Below are 18,801 nucleotides of genomic sequence, written 5' to 3' on the forward strand. Positions count from 1 at the left end.
GCAGCGCTCTCCCTTGAGTCGTTCATCCCCCCAGAGTGTTAGCAGCCCCTCTCGGGCAGTATTGTACTTTTCTGTCTTTATGCCTAATGCTGTGAACAATGCTGCAGATACCGGGCAGCGGTGCTGCTCTCTGATCTGCGCCTGCCTGTCGGCACAGGGCTGGCCCCCGCTGCAGTGTCAGCATGCCCGTTTGCTCCATCATCAGCAGCTTTCCTTCTTACATACAAATCCAGGTACTGCTGTGTCACCCTCCTCTCTTTCCCAACACAGCAGGCCCTTTATTTCCACTGAAGGGAGGCTTAGATTCTAATGAGCCTGAGAATCTCAGTGCGCTCGATAGCCTTTAGCTCCCCATCCTCTTATAGCAGTGGCTTATCTGCATTGAACACCTTGATTATGATCTGTACCCAAAGAAAATTGCCTCTCAATTCAGAATGCCGAGGTAAATAAGCTAGCCAGTGCAAGTAGTCACAGGCTTCTCGTGGATCAGAGGAGTCACCCTCTGACGTGGGTGGGCAGAACCTTGCGGATCGACCCCCTCCTTACTGAGTAATGGCCACGTATAGTTTGCGCAATTGGACAGCTGGCCACAGCTGCATTCCGTCTGAGCCAAAGAGGGCATCACTGCACTGCCATAGCCAGGAATGGGCATTTCTTTGTGCCGGTTTTGGCTCTAGTTGAAGACTTTCTGTACCCAGCTGCTCCATCTTGCATCACATGTCCGTTTGATGTCATCGGTGTTTGGGTTTCTGCCATGTCATAATTCTGAAGCTTGAAGTGCTTGACTAAGAGTAGGATATAGTTTAGCACACAGGAATCTTGACAGGCAGGATCCAACTTGAAATATATTCCTGTTTGAGTCATTGCTGTGCTTTTGAGCAAGTCAAGTGAAATTAACTGGATTCTTCAGCAAAACTGTATTCCCGAGCTGTTATAATACATGATATGTAATCTGTAAACATTTGCAGGATGCCTTGAATTAGAATGTATGTGACGCTGATTAATATTGAATACCAAAACTTACATTACACCCTTCATCATGCAAATAGGACTGCTCAGATACAGAAGGACTGTAGATTATTTCAGCGTGCTGCTGGTCTCCCAGCTCAGAGGCTACCGCTGGGACTTCATTGCCACACAATGGTGAGACTGAGGTCTGGCACACATGAGTTACTGCTGTTCCCAGGTCAGCACAAGTCAGCCTGGCTGAGTCATCACGGCTGAGTGTGTGCATGTCGTCAGAATATTATACTAGAGTACCATTGTTAGCTCCCCTAAGAGTAGCCTTCACTCCTACAGAGAAATGATGTTTATACGAACCACCAACAGCTTTCCATTTATTTATATATTGACATTTTATATTTTTGTATTTGAATTATATGTATTCACTGTTTCCCCCTTCATCTCTCCCAGGAGTTCAGTGACCTACAGCATATGTCACTGAGACCTGTGCTAAAATCAAAATATCAGTCATTGAGCTCTTGCTCTTGTTTGTCCACTCTGTGTCTGGGATACAGGTACTCTCGACATATTTTAGCTCATGTTTTGTTTTTCAACCAAATATTTTGAGGGATTCTGTCCTGACGTTTATTAAGTGATGTTTATTCCTACAACAGTTACTAGAGATATGTTGGACTGAATATAAAGTGTGAAAGTGCAGTGAAATTAAGCCAAATCCTTTTTAAAGAGCTATTGTTTGAGTTTGAAAATCAGCCTACTGTTTGCACGGTGTTGGGCAGCATTCAGGTTGCTGTTCACACACAGCAGCCACTCTGTCAGAGAGGCTCCCACCCCAGGCTTTGTCTTATTATCTGCCCCTTCAGTGATACATTCCCTCTGCCTGTTACAAATAATCTGTTTCCTTAATCATGAAATCCTTAATACAGCAATAAGTCCCTGATGGCTACAAAATTATGAAGCAAATTCAATAATAAAAGCGGCTGGCTTTGTGTCTGCGTCTGATGACTGTTAAGTGTGCATCCCTTGTGGGAAAGGGTTATGAAGCAATACAAACATGTCAATAAAACAACTACTCAGAAACAGGCCAATCAGAAACAGGAAAGGAGGCTGTCGCCCCATTGACCTCTTCCTTGAAGGCTGTAATTGTGTTAACTCAAGACACAAGAAGGGTATCCATGAGTGATACTGACCATCAGAGCTTCACACGCGGCTTGAGTATTGGGTATTAATAATTCATCATGTTTTAATGACTTCAGGGGGAAATAACGTGCAGGGAGGATTTATTCTGCAAAGACAAGATCTGTCAGCTGCTTATGAGAGAGATAAATATGCAGACGTGTGGAGACAGCAGACCTATTATACCCTGTGATGGCAGATGCCCAAGTGATTAAAGACACCATAAAAACTGTGGTCAAATTACAGCAAGGCCATTAATTATATTGTATTAAGTATTATTTATGTAGCTTATGTAGCACACTGAGTGCTGAAGTAATCCAGATATGTTCAGGTGTAGACATAAACACTGGAAATACACTCAGTGATCACTTTAATAGGTAGACCTGTAATTAACACAGTGTTGTTAAAATGTAGGACATTGCATGGAAACCAACAGGACTAATGACCAACAATGAAAGCAAGTAATGTATTACTAAATGAAACAGGGAGAGATAGAGATGTAATGTATGCTTGTGGTTATGAATATCATGCTAGTGATACAAGGCTCATATGCTGATGTCTACTTTCATTCAAAATGGAAGTAATATAAATATATTTAAATATGTGATACCATCTATCCATCAAATCAAATGACAACCAAACATGCCACCAAGTGTGACTCATGACTTCATGAGGCATGGAAATTGGACTTCTGCTGTATTATTAAAACTGAAAAAAAAAGATTTTACATATTCTACATATTTTGGTCCAATATTTGTTATACATCAATGAATGATGAATTGTTCATTAAGACTCTGGAGGTGGATAATGTCAAAGCATTCAAATTCATGAGGAATCGTGAAATGAAGAAGACAGATCTTCATCAGAGCAACTGGAAGCACCAGCAGAATACACCAGCCAGATCAATGTTTCCTCACATCACTGACCACCAGCCAGAGGCAGGTTCTGCAATATAGATTGTGCAATATCCAGTACATTCTGAGCTCTGAAGATCAAAATGCAGATACAACCCTGATCCATAGCATGTGATTCATAGCTGAATTAATATCTTAATTAGCATGTAATTGATACCATTTCAATTGGACGATATGTCCATAAAGTAGCAGTTTTATGTGTATAATAATGCAGCTTCATCTATATAATAATGCATAAATATTATACAGACAATAATTTTGTCTGTATAATAATGTAGCTCATGTGTATAATAAAAGAGTTTCATGTGTATAATAATATTGCCTCCCCTGGTCCAGGAAATGACCCCTGTGTTAGCTGTCAGAAAGAACAATTTGGTGGATGCTGCCCTGAGCAGAATGTGACACAGCCTTTAAATGTTGTTACCGCTACAGACACTGTTTCTACATGGCAGCAGTGACTGGTGGGTGCAGAAAAGTCAAAAGCAGCAATACAGTGGGGCAGCATACCCAGTGTATAATATGTATAAAGCAGCCATAGGCACCAAGCTGAAAGTAGGTTTTACTTGATTAGCACAGGGTTAGCTATTTAAAAACATACCCCCACATTCCAGCCACATACCTACTGTTCCCTTCTGTTCAACACAAAAATGCAATACAATCAATTTCATTAAAGAAATTGATTAAATCCACTAGTGCTCTAGGATTCAAAGATAGAAAATATTAGATTTAGATTAGATTTTCTATGTGATCCTGTTTTGTCCTGACAGGTATGTCTCTGGACTGAAATTAATTTAGTCACCATACAATTACATTTTTAGTGGCAGGCAAGCAGGACACAGAGCAATCATTCTCTCAGATTACAACCTTTCTGCCTGAAAGGTCATAAACATATTACAGTCTCTTAAAACTTTTGTATTGTTAACTAAACATAGCCGCAAGGTTCCTTGAGTTGGTGTAAGTTAGTTTGTCTGTCCCAGACTCCCAGACAGATGCAGAAATAGAGGGGAGAAGGTTTAATTATGGGGTACAGTTCTGCTTGCACACAGGGGTTTTGTGGTGACCGGGTGTATGGCTGTTTTGGGAATTTGTGTGTGGGTGTTGTTAAGTGGATTGTCAGGGAGATAGATGTGAGCAGAACACTCCCCATAGCGAGACTATAAGTACTAAGGAATTTAAAGACTATAGACTGTATGTCATCCTCCATGCGGGTTTTGTATTTATAGCAGGTTTCAGTTAGCTCAATGCGCTGTATAGACCGTCCTTCCAATTCAGGCATTTAATCCTGGAAGCTGGAGGCCATCGAGCTGTAGAGGATGCTGTTGGAATTGGGACTGAGAAGAGGAGTCCATTTAACAGGAGTGCTTGACGTCATGGGGCAGCATGGTGTTATGGGAGATGTGGGGGGGGGGGGGGGTTGGGGACAGAGAAGGGGTTTTAGTGAGGTGTAATTAGAACCCTCATACAATCATGTATTTGGTGACCATATATTGTAGCTCAATATGTACTGCAAATGTGCAATTGATATATTATTCCTGGTTACTCTTCAAAAATCTTGTTATGTTTCTGAGTATTGTTTGTTAGTTAATATTGTATTTTTGTAAATGTATTATTTTTTCATCATCATGTCTGGTTTTCTGTTTACATTCATATTCATTGCACTCATCTTCCCCCGGTGATGTCTGTGTCTTTATGTAGTTCGGCGCCCCGTCACTTCCCTGTCTGCATGATTCACTATTCGGGTGGTTTCAGAATTTTCCCACAATTCCTTCCTAGTCTCATTTCCTCTCACTTCCTGCTTTTCCTCCATTCATGTTTGTAAATAGCACTAATCTACTAATAACAACTAACATAGATTTTGTACAGTACTAATTATATTAACACACTAATTGTCTGTCTAACTAACTAACTAACTAACTAACAGTCACTAGTTTTGGGTAATTATAATTTAATCACATAACTAAAAGACTAACTTTACTCATTTTAATACTGCTCTATAACCCCGCCTCTCTGTTCTATCTCTAAATTGCCTGCCTTAATTCAGTGAAGTGTTCGCACCTGCTCTCCCTTATCACTACATTCCTTAAGCAATTATCTACTCCCTGGTCCAGAGCCATTTGTATTACATGTGTGTCTTTATGAATCCAGTCCGAGTCTACGGGCATCCCTCATTATCATATTATTCCCATTCATGTTTCTCACCTGATGTTTATTTGTTACATCATCCTTACTCCCATGCCCCACCTAGTTTGATTTATCCCTCAGTGTATTTAATCCCCAGTCTCAGTAGGTACCTTTGTCAGAACATTTATCTATATTCCAGAGCCGATTATTTGTAAGCCTGTAATACTAGAGATTCCTGAGACGCCCTTTTGCTTCTTCTTCTTCTTGCTATTCTTTTGACTACGCTCTTGCCCTGCCCTTTTGTACTTCACCTTTCTGATCATCTGGATTTTTGACCTGTTTACTTACTATTCTTTGGCATCTCGATTTTGGCATTGTTTATCCTGGATTACTGGCTTTTGATATCAGACTGTTAATAAACAACGATTTCTGAATATCCCCTGGTCTGCGCTTGGGTCTCCTGAATGGTATATTACACATCTCTCAACTTGTGACACAACACCAGCATCCCTGAGGGACCTGCGTTCTATTGAATAATTGAGAGCAGCCAGTGTAGCCTCAATAAATTGCCTCCTGCCACACTGAAGCTGCAAACAGAGACATACAGGGAGCATTCCTGCTGGGAAATGGGTGGGGGCACAAAGACAAACAAGCATCCACAGATGACAGAGGGAACTACTGCTTGTATTCCTTTATAGCTGAGATGTTAAGCTGCCAGATTTAGTGGGTGACAGCAATTCAATTTCAAGTTTTCGTTCACATAATTGTCCTGGAGTCATAGTTTTTCTTCTTGTAATTCATGGAGTAAACCTGTGTGTGTGTGTGTGTGTGTGTGTGTGTTTTGCCCTCTATTAAACTTGTTAATATAATTGGCTAGGATTGTGGGAGTTAATATAAATTTATATTTTTATTATAGTATTATTTATATTAACCCTTAATATAAATAAATCGAATCTCTATTGTAATCATCCTGGCAAAGCTATTACATTTCTATATTTAGCAATACCACAACTCAGGCGCATACATCATTCCATACTTCGGGACAAGGTTTTTCTCTCAGAGCAGGCTAAAAGAAAGAGATAATCCAAATCTGCCCCTGAATATTTCAGCTAATGACCAGTGCTTTACTGTTCATTCCCAAAGAAACCTTTAGCATTCAGCAGTAAGCCACGTGATTTTACAAAGTTCAAGACTTGTTGAGATAGCTAACCTTTGCAGCTTTCTTACTATTGGAAAAGTGTACTTAGCCTGTATTTTAATTTCAGTCATAGACAACAGAGCTTTGATGGAGCTAGTCATAAACCTAATAATCCTTTTGTGAAACTAAGTTGTTCACACTGTTTTTCATAGTGAGTGCATCATAAAGTGAAATATCAACATTCAAATGTTGGACCATGTGGTGAATACCACAATAAGACCCTTTCAATACCACCTTATTCTAAAGGAAATCTGCCGGAGATTTTCATTGGCAGACGTCTATAAAACATTGCAATAAAAATAAGACACCACATTGAAATGCACTGCGCTAAATAAACAATAGACATGTTGCAAATATGCATTGCCACATTGGAATTGTGTTTATAATAGAATTTAAACCGTCACTCAATTAACTTCAAACATAGTCAGCGCAGTTTGCCAGACGACTTGTTCTGTTGACTATTTTAATTATAAATCACAGTATACATGACATTTCTAAATTAATTCCATAGGCCTATACTTTATATTTATATGTAATAATATGTCTTATTGACAGTCGTATTTGAAACATATTTACTTTAGAGACCAACTAATGAACGTGTTTGTGCTATGAGTCACCCACGCACTGTTTCTTGCGTTTGAAAAAAAAAAAAAAAAATCTGTGGTTTAGGAGGGGCAGGGAATTCAGTATGAAAAGGATGAGTGTGGACCAGATGAAACCTGACAGGGCAGCATATTTTGGTATTTAAACCGCATCCCTGGCAAAGGAAAGAGAACTCCACCTTTGTGTAGAGACATCAGCGCTCAGAACCATGGAGAGCTCCGGACTGTGGACAAGAGCAGTAGTCTGCGCCGTGTTGCTGTCCGTACTTGTTGGCGCTGAAACGAATGACTCGGACATGGATTTAGAATTTGAAACAAGAGCTTTAACTGATTTCTACCGCACAGATCCGAACCTCACCAACGAAAAACAGCTTGTAAGTATTCTAGACATCTAGGCTCCTTTCAGCTTTGGGTAAATACACACTACAGGACCACTATACTCTTATGTAGCGTAGTAAAACGTCAAGTCACACTAGCTAATAAAAGTTTAATAATCACCAAATTCACCATAACACTCAAACTTGTAATACACTATCACCAAGAAAGACGTGACGTCTTATATTACAAAATCTTGTTAGTTAATCTTGATTCAGTTAATCTCGTCATTAGTTCCCGAGACAAGGGGTAATTAACTAATGTTAATTATGATGATGAATTATTATTTTCTGTATAGCCTTTTCCTCTTCCTCTTCATTTATCTTTTCAACAGCTCGGGGCTCTGCAAGAAGTTCTAGACAAACTTCAACAAAAACGAATTCCATCTTGGGAAAAGAAATTCGGCCAAGTTCCCACGGTAAACCCATGATAGGCTAATTATAAATGAATACGGTTTCCACTTCGAAACTGTCCAATTGGGCATGTTATCAATGTGTAGCCTTTTGTTATTCTCATAGTATTTTGTGTTGCTGTTTCGTTGAATCTTTCAGTTACTAGTCAGCAACAATCGAGAGCTATTTTCATCGCGTTGCCTATGTGTTAGTTGCTTACCGTTCACGGAAAACGTATAAAAAGGGATCGAGGCACACGACCGCGTTGACTGTACGGGGTTAAACATTTGGTTTCCTCAAATCAATTCGCGTCTTTCTCGTCCAAGCTATGGAAGACAACAAGTAAAACAATGAAGTTGGCCCATTTCTGAAGTTATGTCTGACGATGCGCTTGTATTTTGTTGAAATTACACTTTTTTTTTACTTCTCTTTGTTTGCAGTGCTATGTGGGAGAGCAATGTGCTGTGAGAAAGGGAGCGCGAATCGGCAAGATGTGTGACTGTCCACGCGGGGCGGTTTGCAACTTCTTCCTTTTGAAGTGCCTGTAGATAATGTTAAATTGGATGTATTCAAAGTTCTAGTTTAATGAAAGATAGACGTTGGGCTATGAGTATTGTATTTTTATGTAACAACAGACAATAAATAAACGTGCGTGGCGGATTTATAAAGCCTAGAATAGGCTAACTGAAGATCTGTTCCACCGTCTGATGGTTTGTGACATATTTCACTGTGTTACTGAATTAAAATGTGTTACTGTTTTGTACAGCCGTCTGTGTGGTCAACAAATTGACAGAATAAAGCAAGCTCTGGGTTTTACCACAAGGTGCACTTGCAAAGGGGTTATCAAAATGTTTACAAGAATTTGCTTGAAGGGAGTGAGAAGGTGAACAGTGATGAATAAACTGAAAATCTGAATAAACCTCACCTTTTAACCTTTACGTGTTTCTAAGTTAGGCTACCCGCCTCTTCAGACAATATGGGAAATCATAACAAGAAAAAAATGGGACATAGCTCTGTCAGGTATAGCCCACCACACTGTATCTGGAAACAGAATCAATTTGGGACTATCGAATCAGTTCTGATTACTAAAAAACAACTTGTTGTTTCGTAGCCCTTGCAAAGCGTAATCCAACCAATTTTAAGAAATATTGCGTATCGCAGCAGATGAGACAATCACTTAGCCTACTAGGTATTGATTTTACAAAGACAAAACGCATTCCACAATGGTGTAACAGCATTTGTTTATGCACCAATTAGACTATTGTCATGAAACCAGATGACATGAAACCGTACCACTGAAAAAAGATAATTCGGTTACTATTGTATAATCTGCTATTCCACTCTGCAGTCATCTGCGCTTTGACTGATTGTCAAGTGCAATATGTGGAATATAATTTAAGGTAAGTAGCATAATCACATGCCTTTTCACAAACCACTGTATGAGTTAACAGGAAACCAATATTTTTTCACATGGATGCAATTTATAAATTGGCGTCACTCTGGTGTAGGATATTGTGCCAAGCTATACTGTACGTATAACCTGTTTTTATGTTTAGTGACAGCAGTCAGACATAAAACATATTCTTACTGAAGAGATGAAAGGTCGTTGGTCTGAAAGCAGGCCGGTGCCGCATTTGTTTCAAAACAGAAAGTTTTGGCAGAATCATCAGATGAACACTTGGGAAATATCCAGACACTCGCGCGAGTCTTCACCCTTCAACATGGGAAATCACCTAAACAAGCACAATAATAAATAAATAATGTTCTCTACTGAGCTCTACTAAACATGCGCCTAGTTGACAAATACGAAGCCAATACTGAAATGGAATAAAGTAATCATAAGCCCTAGCATAAACCATAGCACTCTAATAAAAGATGGGAAAAACAAAATATTTGACATAGGTTACGTGAGAGACAAGATAGCTCATTTTCTATTTCTTATCAAGATCTGATTTGATATGACCTTAGTCCTTATCAGTAAAAACACGCACTTGTTATAAATTATTCAGATAAATATATCAATTTAACAGACTGTCTGGAGAGTTAAACATAGGAAATTAACAATACCCCAGAATCTCAACACAGTTGTTCTTAGAGGACTGTACTGTCATTTTTATTACTTTTTCTATCTGCTCTGTTTGGGCGAGAAAACAGAAATGGGTGTATTTCGGAAGTGTGGGGGCTAGGCTGTTGATCCTTCGATATAAAGTTCATGCAAAATTCATGATTTCTTTCACAAAAAGCGAATCAACGAAATGGTACACGTCAACTGACGTCAGCTGAGGAATCAAAGCGTGAGTACCAAGGCGCCTCCCTCCCTCCTAGCCATTTTTCCCGTGAGCTCTATGTGCACATGCTCATCCTATCAAAAGGCTCATCTGATTCGGTATCCTTCTCAAATGCGCCCTTTGCCAACTCACTGCAATTTGCTTGTTGGTTTTAGCAACATGCAATTTAGTTTTATGTGAGGAGAATCATCCCCCACCCACCCCATTCAATTTTGTCGTATCATTGTAATTCATCAATGTCCCCTCGCAAGTGGCCGACAGCTCAATCTCTCTGAGCAATTACGATGCATTCTGCTGCAGTTTGGAGCGACAAATAGCCTGTGACATGAAAAGCACAAATTGTCCACATCATCAACTGGCCTTTGCCCAGTTACACACCCTGACACTAAGCAACTACAAAGACACACGCTCATGGCTGTTCAACTGTCAATCAAGCCAGTGAAGCCAGTCACCCATGTCTTTGCGACCACTGGTGGTTTAACGGATTGCTTAAACCACCAATCACCCACATACAGACGGGTGACAAATTATAGGAAAAACCTGAATGAGTGGAGAACCATATCGAATGCAGATGCTTCAATACAGTTGTACTGCATGATATAATTATACAGTTAATATCCTATCGTGCTGTTACATGCTGTAAAATGCTGAGCAGGGCCAGTTTCTCAAATTTGCATTGAGATGACAATATGAAAAGTGACTTTGAAAGGTTCATTATTGGGGCATGGACAACAGGAGGTTCAGTCACAAAGACTGCTGAACTGCTTCATGTTTCTATAGGAACAGATGACTAAATGTAGAAGCTTGACCCCTACAATGAAGCTGGCATGTTTGGGTCCACTTCTCCCCTTAGAGCAGTCATCATCATATCTGGGCCTCCAAATCAGGCCCTGGTTCTCTTTTCTCCCAGGTAATTAGTTAAATAATTAGTTCTACTGATTGGCCAGACAGTCTTAACAGCTGACTCCCAGGTAAAGGGAGGGTGGAAAACCCGCAGTCCCCCGCCCTTGAGGACAGTGATTTGATGATAGAGGGAAGGGTCACTGCAAATCAATACGAAGTTATTCTGAGTGATCGCCTTTATCCTATGATTAAAAACGCTCCTGATGGGTGTGGTCTCTTCCAGGACGACAATGCCCCCATCCACAGCGCACCAGGGGGTACTGAATGGTTTGAAGAGTATGAACATGGTGAATCACATGATATGGTCCTCAGTCACCAGACCTCAAACCAATTTAATGTCACCCCAATGTAAAGCAAAGTGACTCAAATGTAATTTGAACGTGAGGAATGAGTCTTGCTGAAAGTGTGAAATTCCTGTCGCCCAATTGGGCCTTTGCTTTTCAGCAAGATTTCCTGACAACTGTAAAGAAAGCAGGGTTCAGTTTATCTTCAATGTTTCCATTCACATAATCCAGCTAACAACGATTATTTTGCAGTTTTTAGACAGACCGCATATTCCAACGTAGAGAAGGCAGTTATCAGGCACCAATCCCAATGCAAATGGACCCAAACTCAAATTGCATTATAATTATCAGCCTGTACCCTCTACATGGTGAAGACAAAAGAGCACAACCATCTTTTAAACAGTTTATTTACAAAATATAGAAACAGGAGAAATATGTGCAGTGTACAGTACTGTGCAGCGATATGGTTTAACACACAGCGGCAGATTGAACATGGGATACAGAGCAGGGGGGAAATCTACAGCAGGTTTACAGCCAATGTGACTCTCTGCTTGAGCCCTGCTCTGAGCAATGACACTACCTGCAAAAAAACCGCTGAGCACCTGAAGTGTGGAAAACGCAGAGCACAGGGATTGCACAGAGGAGCAATGCACAAACACACACGCACGGGCATAGGGTAAAGGAGCAACCTATGCACAGTGGTAAGGGTTAAGCCTCTTGCATACACCTCAATACGTGCGCTTCTTACATTTCTCTGAACTACACCATCTTTCCCCTCATTTTAGCTTCAAACCAAATCAAAACATAATTGAACCCATTTTATGTATACAACACCACAAAGCAGGGGTATTAAATTAAGTGTGAAAAATTATAATCGGAAAACAGAACACGGCGTATAGCACAGCAGCGAACAATGTTATCAGAGTGCGCTTTCTAACATTAGGAAGACAGTCTAGAGAGATCTGTCAGTACTTTCCCCTTGAGATTAGTATCTCCCTTTGAAAAATACTTTTATAATTTCTTATACAAACCTTATTCCACACCAACTTCATAGACATCATAAGGAACAAAAAAAACATTTTGTAACATTCTATAAATGCATTGTGAAAGTTGTGGCAAGTGCCTATTGTTGTATGTACTGACTTGTTGCCCTTTTGTGTTAAGATCTGATCCCTCCAGCTTTCACACTAATGCCCACACACTCCATTTAACAATAACCATAGACCCCTGCTTTCATAACCAATATCATACAACTGTCTTAGCAAAGTTTTCAGGATTTATCATGGTGTATATGTACTTATGGACTACATCATTCAAACTGTACTGGTCAGAAGAAATACGCAACACACTTACAAATGAGAATGTTCAGAGTAATGCAGAGCAATCATACAGATGTGACAAACTGCTTTATCTCACCTGCCCAGCCGAGTACAGCGGAAATTAATGAACTATCGGTCCTTCAAATATTTGGTCAGCTGCATGAATACCTGCTGAGGTTACTGTAGAGGAAAGCTCTTCCCCAAACAGCTCATTTTCATCCTTTCAAGCTGAATTTTAATACAATCTAGTAATAGCCAACTACTCTTTGTGCCAGAAAATCCCTGAATGCAAACCATCACCATTTCTCGGGATACAGTTAAATCACTGTATTGAGCAGCCAATAGGAGTCAGTCATTGTTTTCAGCAGCCAATAGCACTCTCTTGGCTGCCTGTAGCTATGCCTGATCTCTGCCTCGCAAAATGAGGTAAGTCCTCTACAGGCTGTATCGGGGTATTGCAGGGCTGGGCTAGGACACAGACGTGGAGGGCTCTGGCTGGAAGGGGTAGCTGAGTGCGGGGGGGAGGCCAGAACACCGGGACTGCTCGTCCAGGAGAACCAGGTCCTCCACGTCCTGCCCCTGGAAGCGCCGGCGGCAGAGGCGCACGGTCACCTTGCGGCCCTGGAAGACCTTGAGGGCCTCTTTGGAGGCCATGGCTCGGGCGGCGTCCTCGTCCCGGCCGTAGCCCGTGCCCAGGTACACGGTGAGGCAGCGCAGCTCGCACACCTGGCCGTCCCTCTGGCTGCGGCTGGCCGGCAGGTCGGGGATGTCCCGCAGGGGCACGAACGTGCAGCTCAGGCTGGCCTTGGCCCCCTCCGCGCAGGCCCGCAGGATCTCGAAGTGGTCCAGGTTGGGGCCGAAGCCGCCGGCGGACACCAGCTTCCAGGCCACGGTCTTGTACAGCCGGTTGAAGAAGGGCTGGTGCTCGGAGGCGGCCTGGGGAGGGGGCCCCGGTTTGCGTCCCCAGGCCCTTCCCCCACCGCGGCAGTCTACCTCGCTGCCTCCCGCCTTCAGCCTCTTCTGAGAGCCGTCAGCCTCCCGGTCTGCCAATGACATCACACAACAATGCCTTCATCACACTCTCCCACCATTACCACAGTGTGTTCATCATACTCTCCAACCATTACCACAGGGCCTTCACACTCTCCCACTATTACCACCGTGTGTTCATCACACTCTCCAACCATTACCACAGGGCCTTCACACTCTCCCACCATTACCACAGGGCCTTCACATTCTTCCACCATTACCACAGTGCCTTCATCACATTCTCCCACCATTACCACAGTGCAGGCCAGCCACCCCTGGGGCTGGGGATGATTCACTTCTGCAGCAGAGGGCCAGCAGAAAGAGGTCGCAAAGAAAAGCAGCCAGCGGCTCATTATTAAGGTAATACATGTCACTCCACGGTTTATCTATGAGTCACACACAGTCATTATCTGGCCATCTGCTCCCAATTTCCCACAGAAGTGCCCTCAACTTCAGCAAAACCGCAATTTAAAGGGAACTTGCCGTGGTTTACATGAACTCCCATGGACAATACATCATAATTGCAGATCTAATTTATATAATCTATAGCTATTTTGACAAGCAGCGTGAAGGAACGGAGGATACAAACCCACTCTCGGGCTAACCTATTCTTTTTGTTTGACAGGAAGTTCACAATGGAACAAGGAAGAGGAGCAGATAATGAGCGACAGGTTTCATCTTCCACAAAATATAGTTATAACATCCAGGATAACCAACATTTAAATTACTGGAATTGATTCAACTTTCTAAAATAAGTAATATAGAAAGTAATCCTTCAAAACGAACACACCTGATGAGACACTCCTCTTTCCTTTACCCATGATCTCATCCCTCGTTTTTCGGACAGGAGCCTCGTGAACAACCACCCCTTCTGCCATCTCCATAACCTTCTCCATTACAGACTGGGGATATCTGCATGCAAACACACACAGACTAGTCAGACAGACAGTACTTATAAGGTCAGTAATGTAAGATTATTTTACTTGGAGAAGCTCAGGTACAAATGCATTTCAAACCAGCAACAATCACAGGCCTGGCCTTAACATCCACAGGTGAAATTAACACAGATGATTGTGCAACCATTGATCCCTATCCAGTTAGGATTGATAAACAGACATCAGCACTCACCGGCAGCCCAGAAAGACGTGGTTAGCCCAGACCATGGAGAGAGACAGCAGTCTGTCCAGACTGGAGCTCGGCTGGTCTGGGTGTATGGTGGGGAAGGCCTCCATATTGCGCAGGATGAACTCTCGTCTGGCATCCCACTGTTTATTGGTCTCACAGTGACCCCTTAGCGACTCCACCCACTGCGCAAGGTGCGGGTTCTGACGCAGGAACTCCGAGACAACATCCTCCCCTTTGTCCCCCTCTGCCATCTCTACAAAACATGGCATACATTTGCACAGTGTTCCCAATCAGAGTATACCCACATAGACGCACTCGGGTTGGATGGATATTTCTTTATTATTTATTTTAAATAAACATGTACCATAATATCACCAACAATACTCACACTAGCTTTTTACTAGCAGTTCCACAAAATAAATTTGAGCCCAAATAGTTTAAGTCAGGGCTGCCCTGCTCCTGGTGATCTACCGTCCTGTACAAAGCACACCTCATTCAACGATTATGAGCTGTTAATCAGTAGAATCAGGCATGCCAAATTCAGGCTGAATTGAAAACCAACAGGACGGTAGATATCCTTTAACAGGATTTGGCAGCTCAGGTTTAATCTTATTTTTCATTATATGTTTTAAACAGTTACGGAGCTAGTTTGTCAACACTACAGCAAAGCTAGAGGCACAGTCATTTCTTTGGCATTGCGTATTCGCTTTTTACGTCGTTCAGGAAAATAATGAAACGCAGGCCATTCTGTAAAATGATAGCCAAGCCTGAATAATGAACGGCACAATACTTCCTGCGTGTGTGGCAAATCACGACAACAGCAATATAGACAACGCGTCAACGCAAAGTCTGGTAGACACTGACACTTATGCTAGCAGTACCCAACAAGCAGGGCAGAGTAAATGCATTAGGATGTTCTACTGTGTAGGTGCTTAAAGTTACTAAATAAACAGGTAGCCTTGTAAACTTTGGGTTAGTGGCACTTTAACGAAGGGCTACGTTTAACCAACTTCGCAAGTTAGCTAGGCTAGCTACCTATATAACTGCTACGTCCGCAGAAGCCAAACACGTGACATAGATCATTCATGTTTTCTCTAGCTAGCTAACCTACCATCTAACATTACTTGTTTGACTAGCTAGATAGCTGCATAAACGTTAATATCGTAACGTTATAATAGCTCGTTTATAGTGTTTCTAACAAGCTGATGGGTATTACCCGAGGCATAAACTACGATAACGTATAAAAAAAAGTTTAAAGTTCACAGGTTTGCCAGCCAGCAATATAACGTTAGATAACATTAATGAAATACACACGCCACGACTGTTTAGCTAACTAGCCTACATTAGACGTGCAGCGTTGGGGATTGTGGCGTTTTTTTTTTGTTTTTTTTACATGTGAAATTAAATTAGTCTACTTTCTAGTTAAATTACAGACTTCGTGTTAGTGTAATAATTTGCTGACGGACTTCAACGTGTCTGTAGTTTTGTTAGCTAACTAGCTAGCCCAACTAGCCAAGTACTGAACGATTCCAAGCTTGTTATGTTATCTAATGTAGTCGAGCTAACGTTAGTCAGTTTCCGGACGACATAATGTCACGCTAGCAAGCTAACGTTAGCTATGTAACTTCGTTCGTCCAAAGCTCCATTGTAACAAAAGGTGGGATTTAAACAGGTTATGAGCTTCCTAATATAAAGTTTCTAAATCGAGCTAACAGTTAGTGTTACGAATTCCATATTAGCAGTCTTGAAACCAACAAACAAAAACTAACCTCGAATCGTTCCTAGCCACAGTACAACATGACCGGCGGAATGGTAAATTTCTTTTGAAACTACAACTCCCGCAACATCAATTCGCGTGTCCTTTTAAACCATAGACTGGAGTAACCCCAAAGACCGTTCTGTGAGTAGCATACCATAGACTGCAGAAAAATAAACGCGACAAATTCGAAGCTCTGTCCACAATGGCACCCTACATGAATGCACACATGCATACCAAAGATTTCGGTTTCCTTTCTGAAAATAAATATTGTGTCATCTATTCATGTAATTATTCCAGGCCAAAAAAAAACAGGAAGTAATATTGTTTCTATGGCATCAGCGTCTTTGCGCATGCGCTTATCTCAAGGTTTTCAAGGCAATCTCAGAATAATACTACAATTACCAAAGTACAACGCGCTTTGGTCAAGAAACGTAATCTGTTGCACAGTGAACTATTCGATTTCCCCAAATGTTTTGTTTCCAGCAATTTAATCCAATCATTCGTGAGGCCCGTTACCTTTAAGATGGTATCCTGATGATGTTCTAGGAAAGCATCTTATCCGCAGCCTACAAAATAAGTACAGCGTTCCACATTCGTCAAGTATTGGTATCATTGCTATCTACAGTCTTAATGGCTATTCTTAATTCCACCACTCGGGGGCGGCGGCGGTGCAATAATTTCAACCACCTACTGTAGATTAGCTCTGAAAGGAACCTATACTCTGCGTTCTCACTGGGTGGCAATAATGTTTTATCAGAGTCTGCTATAATTCATTACATTTACAATGCTATACATTTTCAGCTCCTTGTTCCTTGTTCAACATCACCACATCAGCCCTGTCTTGGGAAATCCAAATACTTATGAATGCAATAAGTATTTAAAATGGCAGGATTAATATGGATCCCCTTCCTCACCTTCATTGGTGATTGAATGTGACCCAGAACAGTGGCCTTGCAGAATACCTCCAATCTGAAGTAGGTCAGACAGCCACACAGTGAGCAGCCCCTTTCTGACAGCACAGGCAAGACACTCCACCACCTACTTACAGCTTTCTAAAGATACACAGCACCAAGGGAGCTCTATATATACACCTCCCACAGAATAGCCAAGGTCAAAACTGTTTTGGAACTTTTCAGGCAACCAGAAATCATTAGAGGAATTATAGAGTTCTGCAGAAATTCTTTCTCCCAGGAGCAAGGTTAAATGGGCTGAATATAAGTGCACTGCAACCTCCTCTGTCATTAACGATGCCCTCAGCCTGTCACTGCTGACGAAGGCTCCATTTTTGAAAGCCACTTGCTGCCAAAGAATTTGAAGTTCAGTGGTTTGTATGGATATGAAAAAAAATCTGGTTCTGGTGTTGTGGTTTTCCTTAGAAAAACAGCAGAGGGTGCTCTAGCCCCTTAGAACAGCCTTGGAGGGTTTTGCAGCATCACTGAAAAAATAGCTCTTAGAATGCGATGTGGAGTAATGAACTGCTGAAACAGTTTGGGACTGCACCCATCTGCATGTACCTGTACTTGTTACACACTTATTTGTGCTGAAAACTCTCCAACTTCAACCATTGGAATACTCAGCTCAGGGGCCTCAGACTTTGATTAGATTTCTCTATTACAGGGGAACTCTGCTTTAGAAGAGCTTTCCAAAACCAGGCCTTGTTCCATGTGTACATACTGTACATTGAACCTTTCTATATCAATTACATTTGAATATTTCTCAGTAGGTTACAGGTCATTGGCATTTAGCACTTTATTGACAGACGGAAGGAAGTGAATAGTAAATAATACAATTTGGCAGTAACCTCCTGTTGCAGAGCAGGAATGATTCAGCAGTTTAAATGTGAACAATGTGAATGTTCTAAATTTAAATGTTTTGCATAGTAACCAAGAGAGGCTGCCTAATCACGGCCTTGACAGCAAGTGTAACCTTGGAAACAGTCGTTCTACACTGGCTGTTTGAAGTAAAACACTGAATATACCAGAGTATTCCTTGAGGGCTGATAATGAATTTGCACACAACATACTTGTCAGTGGAGCAGGGGCAGCTTAGGTTAAAATAGAACCAGTAGTGAAAATAAAAATTATTTTTCTGAATTATTTATTTTATTATTATTTTATTAACCTTTATTTGACCAGGAATGTTCCATTGAGATTAAAAATCTATTTTTCAAGAGAGACCTGGCCAAGGCAGGTACCAGCACAAATAATTACAAACAAAATGTTCTCTTAAATATGTCCTTGGAACCAGATTGGTCATGTTAAAAGGCCTTCTAGTGTCTGGCACTGTGTTTCACTGTGGACTCTGTGTCATTGCTCTTTGCAATAGGTGCTTCATCTATCTACACACTGACATTCTT

General features: G+C 41.4%; 2 protein-coding genes across 3 annotated transcripts; one reads left to right on the forward strand and one right to left on the reverse strand.

Moving 5' to 3' along the window:
- Positions 1–7,065: 7,065 nt before the first annotated feature.
- On the forward strand, positions 7,066–8,501 carry LOC133111775 (cocaine- and amphetamine-regulated transcript protein-like). Its single transcript, XM_061222361.1, has 3 exons — positions 7,066–7,345; positions 7,681–7,764; positions 8,179–8,501. The coding sequence occupies exons 1-3, from the start codon at positions 7,181–7,183 to the stop codon at positions 8,284–8,286; spliced, it is 357 nt and encodes a 118-aa protein (XP_061078345.1). The 5' UTR covers positions 7,066–7,180; the 3' UTR covers positions 8,287–8,501.
- Positions 8,502–11,603: 3,102 nt separating this feature from the next.
- Positions 11,604–16,730, reverse strand: cdkn2aip (CDKN2A interacting protein). Of its 2 annotated transcripts, none has more exons than XM_061222080.1 (4): positions 16,600–16,730; positions 14,690–14,939; positions 14,352–14,473; positions 11,604–13,575 (listed from the first exon to the last, which is right to left on the reverse strand). In XM_061222080.1, the coding sequence occupies exons 2-4, from the start codon at positions 14,935–14,937 to the stop codon at positions 13,001–13,003; spliced, it is 945 nt and encodes a 314-aa protein (XP_061078064.1). In that variant the 5' UTR covers positions 14,938–14,939; positions 16,600–16,730; the 3' UTR covers positions 11,604–13,000. The 2 variants fall into 2 exon arrangements, with proteins under 2 accessions (XP_061078064.1, XP_061078063.1); XM_061222079.1 differs by lacking the exon at positions 16,600–16,730 and adding an exon at positions 16,456–16,590.
- Between the last annotated feature and the right edge of the window lie 2,071 nt (positions 16,731–18,801).

Source organism: Conger conger, chromosome 15, assembly GCF_963514075.1.
Source record: "Conger conger chromosome 15, fConCon1.1, whole genome shotgun sequence".
NCBI lineage: Eukaryota > Metazoa > Chordata > Actinopteri > Anguilliformes > Congridae > Conger > Conger conger.